We start from the raw sequence: 3,719 nt of genomic DNA on the forward strand, positions 1-3,719 counted from the left end.
GGCCCTCATGGGTCGGCTCGACAGCCAGGCTGCGGCGACCTCGCGCGCGCTCACCGCAACATGCACGCATGCATGCGCGCACGCACTCCTCTAACACACGTCACTCTGCGGGACCCCGCCGACTACTGCGTAACCCTGCTGCACCCGCGAAGCACACCTGATGATGTAGGAAGGATCTATGTATTTGATGTCCCCCTGCTTGAAGTGGCCCTTGAGTTGGTCACGCATGAACAGCCTGTGGGGGGGACACCCAGTGTTGGGGAGAGGGAGGGGCCACACACTGTGATACTAATATGTCTGGCATTACTCATACTGTGTAGCTGGCACACCCACGTTGGGGTCCGTCGGTCGGCTGACCGTGATCAGGGGGGCTTGCTTGTCAGACATGAGGCTTGGGGTGTCTGCAGTGACGGCAGCAGCGGGGGGCCGAGCCCACCCGGCAGCGCAAGGAGGCTGATGCGGCCGCTCGTGCGGCCGGCCCGGCCCACCCGATGTCCTTCAGGATGGGGTTGCCCGACGCGTCGGTGCCGCCGTTGGTGTGGTCGTCCAAGATGTCCTGCCGTGTGGACAACAATTGGTTGGGGTGAGGGGTTGGGGCAGAGTCAGAGGAGGGGCACGTGTGCTCCCCATCAGCCCGCAACCTGCCGCACCCGCTCGTGCCGCTGCCGTCCCCACCCGCCCGACATGCCCCGAGCCTGGTGCATCTGGGGCCCGGCTGCCGCTTTACAATATAGCAACGTAATGTAATTCGCCTGCCCCGCACCGTCGAAACCTCAACTCAGGGCTCCTCGCAACAAACAACACACACACACACACACACGCGCATGCACACACACACACACGCACACACGCGACAAACATACACACACACACACATCAGTGCGCACCAGACTAAGGCCATTTTCGCCCCCTTGCGCTCTGCCACCTCAATTCCGCACACACACCTTGTCACATGCACACGCGCACGAGCAAACACTCACACACACACACGCACAAGTACAGACGTGTACCGTCTTTCTAACCCACCTGCCCCGCGCCCTCCGCCAGGCAGACCACCGCGTGTCCCTTGCTCTCCAGGACTCCCCCCAGGTAGGCCAGCAGCCCCCCAGGACCCTCCAGCTTGAAGGGCACTTCTGGGATGAGAACCGCGTCAACCACGCCTGGGGGTTTGGGTGGTGGCGGGGCAGGAGAGAGTGCAGGGGCGGTGGCGTGGGTGTGAGCATGCTTGTGAGAGTGGGTGTGCGGAGGTGAAGAGGGGATGGGCGTGCAGTTGTGGGCGGCGCACGAGTGGGGGGACGGCTGCGAGCGTGCGTGTGCTTGCACGAGGGGGAGGGAGAAAGGGAGGGAGGATGTGGAAAACTGGCGGGCAGCCCGGGGGTAGCAGCAGGTGCGGCCGCATGGCAAGTATGCCGCCTCGGTCCGAGCGCCACGACCGATATCACTGCGTCGCTGGCGATGCTGGATGGCCACCAACCTGTAACGCCTTCAGAAAAACACCCCTGGATATACGTCGCATGCAAGAGCCCTAGCTGACATACACGCACCCGTGAGGTCTCTCTCACACACACACAAACACACACACACACACACAATCACACACAATCACACACGATATCACACACACACACCCTCAAGCCCCCTGCTGGGCGCACCCACCCGCAGCCATGGAGGCCTGCATGGCGATGAACCCCGACTGCCGCCCCATGAGCTTCACCAGGCCAATGCCGTTGCGCGCGGACGACGCCTCCACCTGTGGCAGATTTGGGTGGGGAAAGCCGAGGTTTCGTGCACTGGTTTTCTGAGAGCAAGCGCAGGCGCCAAGGGAGGGAAGGGGAGGGCGGGTGTGTGTGTGGGCAGCGCGCCGCGAACGGGGGGCGCGCCACGATGATGCGCGGCGCGAGCAGGCGGGGCAGGGGCCGGCGACCGTGCGCGGCGACCCCAACCCCTTAACCCTACATGTTCTATTTCTTTGTCCTTCATTGAACATTCACCAGGGCCAAGGGCACACAGCAGCGTCCGGCCCGCCAGCCCCGCACGCCAACAACCCTGAAAGGCCGACCCGCGGCCCCAACCCCGCCTCCGCCAAACCCCCGTCCGGCACCCTACGTGTGCGGCCAGCAGCGCCCTCTGCGCCTCCTCCACGGCGGTGTCGAAGCCGAAGCACTTGTCAATCAGCAGGATGTCATTGTCGATGGACTTGGGGATGCCGATGACGTTGCACGCCACGTCAGACTCTGTTTGGGGACCACAGGGGTGAAAACGTGGCGGGTTCTAGAGTCAGACGAGGCATTTGCGCACCTGCCCTGCTCCGCTGTGCGGCCCCACTCCGCTGCATGGACTGCAGAGCGGCGCAGGGAGGGTTGGCATCGCACTAGCTGCAAAACTGCCCGAAAACACTGTGGTCAGGCGCTGTCGGCGCTGCTGTGAGCGGGCTCGGCGTGCATGGGCTCGAACCGAAGACCGCGCACCTGCACACTTCTGCTGGATGGCGTTGGCGCCGGCGTTGCCGCCGTTGCCCCCGACCACGAACAGCATGTCCACCCCCCACATGTCGATGCGCTTGACAATCTCCCTGTGAAGGCGGTGGTGGCGGGGGTTGGGGCGTGTGGAGGGAAGGGGGTTTGTGTGCGGCGTGACGTGGATGGAGGCTTTCTGCGCGGGCTGGGGCTTGGCGCGGGTTGGGGCTTGTTGAACGGCCGGTGCAAGGGGGCGGTCGACCTCAGAACAGAGAGCCATCTCACGGCATTCACAGCATCACACAGCTCACTGGCAAAGTGACAGGAGCGCGAGGCGGCAGGAAGCCCAGCCCTTGCAGAGTACAAAACAAGGCACAAGGTCGACGGCTCGTGAGTCTGGACACGGCGCCCAGCTCCCAACCAGTTCCCAGGCGCTTCCTGCGGCCATCCTCTCATGCAAGCCATCCTCCCTCCTCCTCCCCGGCTGAACTAGTCAGATCGAGAGCGCGCCCCCCTCTGCCCTGCCCTCCCACGAGGCCCGCGGCCGGCCGCGCCCGGCTCACTTGATGTTGGCGCCGCCGCGCGACGTGCCCAGGATGGTGCCCCCCTGCAGCTGGATGCCGTCGACGCTCTCCTTGGTCAGAACAATGGGCTTGTGCTCCTTGTCGTAAAACCCCCTGAGTATAGTGTGTTGTTGCAGGGTTGAGGGTAGCAGTGTGCACAGCGCTCCTGCATGGCGCTTGTTTGGCACGTGTCCCCTCCTGGCCCTGCCTGCGCCCATTGCTTAAGTTGAGGCCACTCGCACGGTCGCATCGGTTCGAGGGAGTCGATGAGACTACGAGGGAGAACGCGGCTCAGGACGGCTGCAAGCGAGACAGAGTCGGCAGGGGAATCCAAGCCGCACCACCCAGAGCGGCGAACGGAGGGAGCGGACGGCGGGGCGAGGCATGTGAAAAGCGCGACTAATCGTCTGCCGAACGCGCCTGAAGCCGTAGCGGATGCCGAGGATGTTGCCCTCGGGAACACCATAGTCAGTCAGCTTGTTTACCAGGCCCTGGGGTAAAACGGTAAACATGGGAAGTTGGACAGCCATGGGGGGCGGAAATCAGCAAGAGGTGTTCTGTTGTGGCGACGGCGATGCAGGCGGCGGGCCGGCGGTCAAACACAGTCAACGAGGTGGCTCCGGCAGACGGAGGATCCAGGATCAGCGCGCTGCAGAGGCTTCGCTGGCCCGGGGCACCCGCGAGGGGAGCCCCCGCCGGC

General features: G+C 64.2%; 1 protein-coding gene across 1 annotated transcript in view; it reads right to left on the reverse strand.

Moving 5' to 3' along the window:
- Positions 1-379: 379 nt before the first annotated feature.
- Positions 380-3,719, reverse strand: part of MNEG_5364 (hypothetical protein) — a gene marked incomplete at both ends in the record, with an annotated part of 5,670 nt that continues 2,330 nt past the window's right edge. Inside the window, 7 exons of the mRNA XM_014046157.1 lie at positions 380-401; positions 489-556; positions 1,027-1,160; positions 1,657-1,750; positions 2,107-2,234; positions 2,469-2,572; positions 3,020-3,133. Of these exons, the coding sequence (XP_013901611.1) occupies positions 380-401; positions 489-556; positions 1,027-1,160; positions 1,657-1,750; positions 2,107-2,234; positions 2,469-2,572; positions 3,020-3,133 (664 nt within the window). The remainder of the gene's footprint in view (positions 402-488; positions 557-1,026; positions 1,161-1,656; positions 1,751-2,106; positions 2,235-2,468; positions 2,573-3,019; positions 3,134-3,719) is intronic.

Source organism: Monoraphidium neglectum (assembly GCF_000611645.1).
Source record: "Monoraphidium neglectum strain SAG 48.87 unplaced genomic scaffold scaffold00793, whole genome shotgun sequence".
NCBI classification, from domain to species: Eukaryota; Viridiplantae; Chlorophyta; class Chlorophyceae; order Sphaeropleales; family Selenastraceae; genus Monoraphidium; species Monoraphidium neglectum.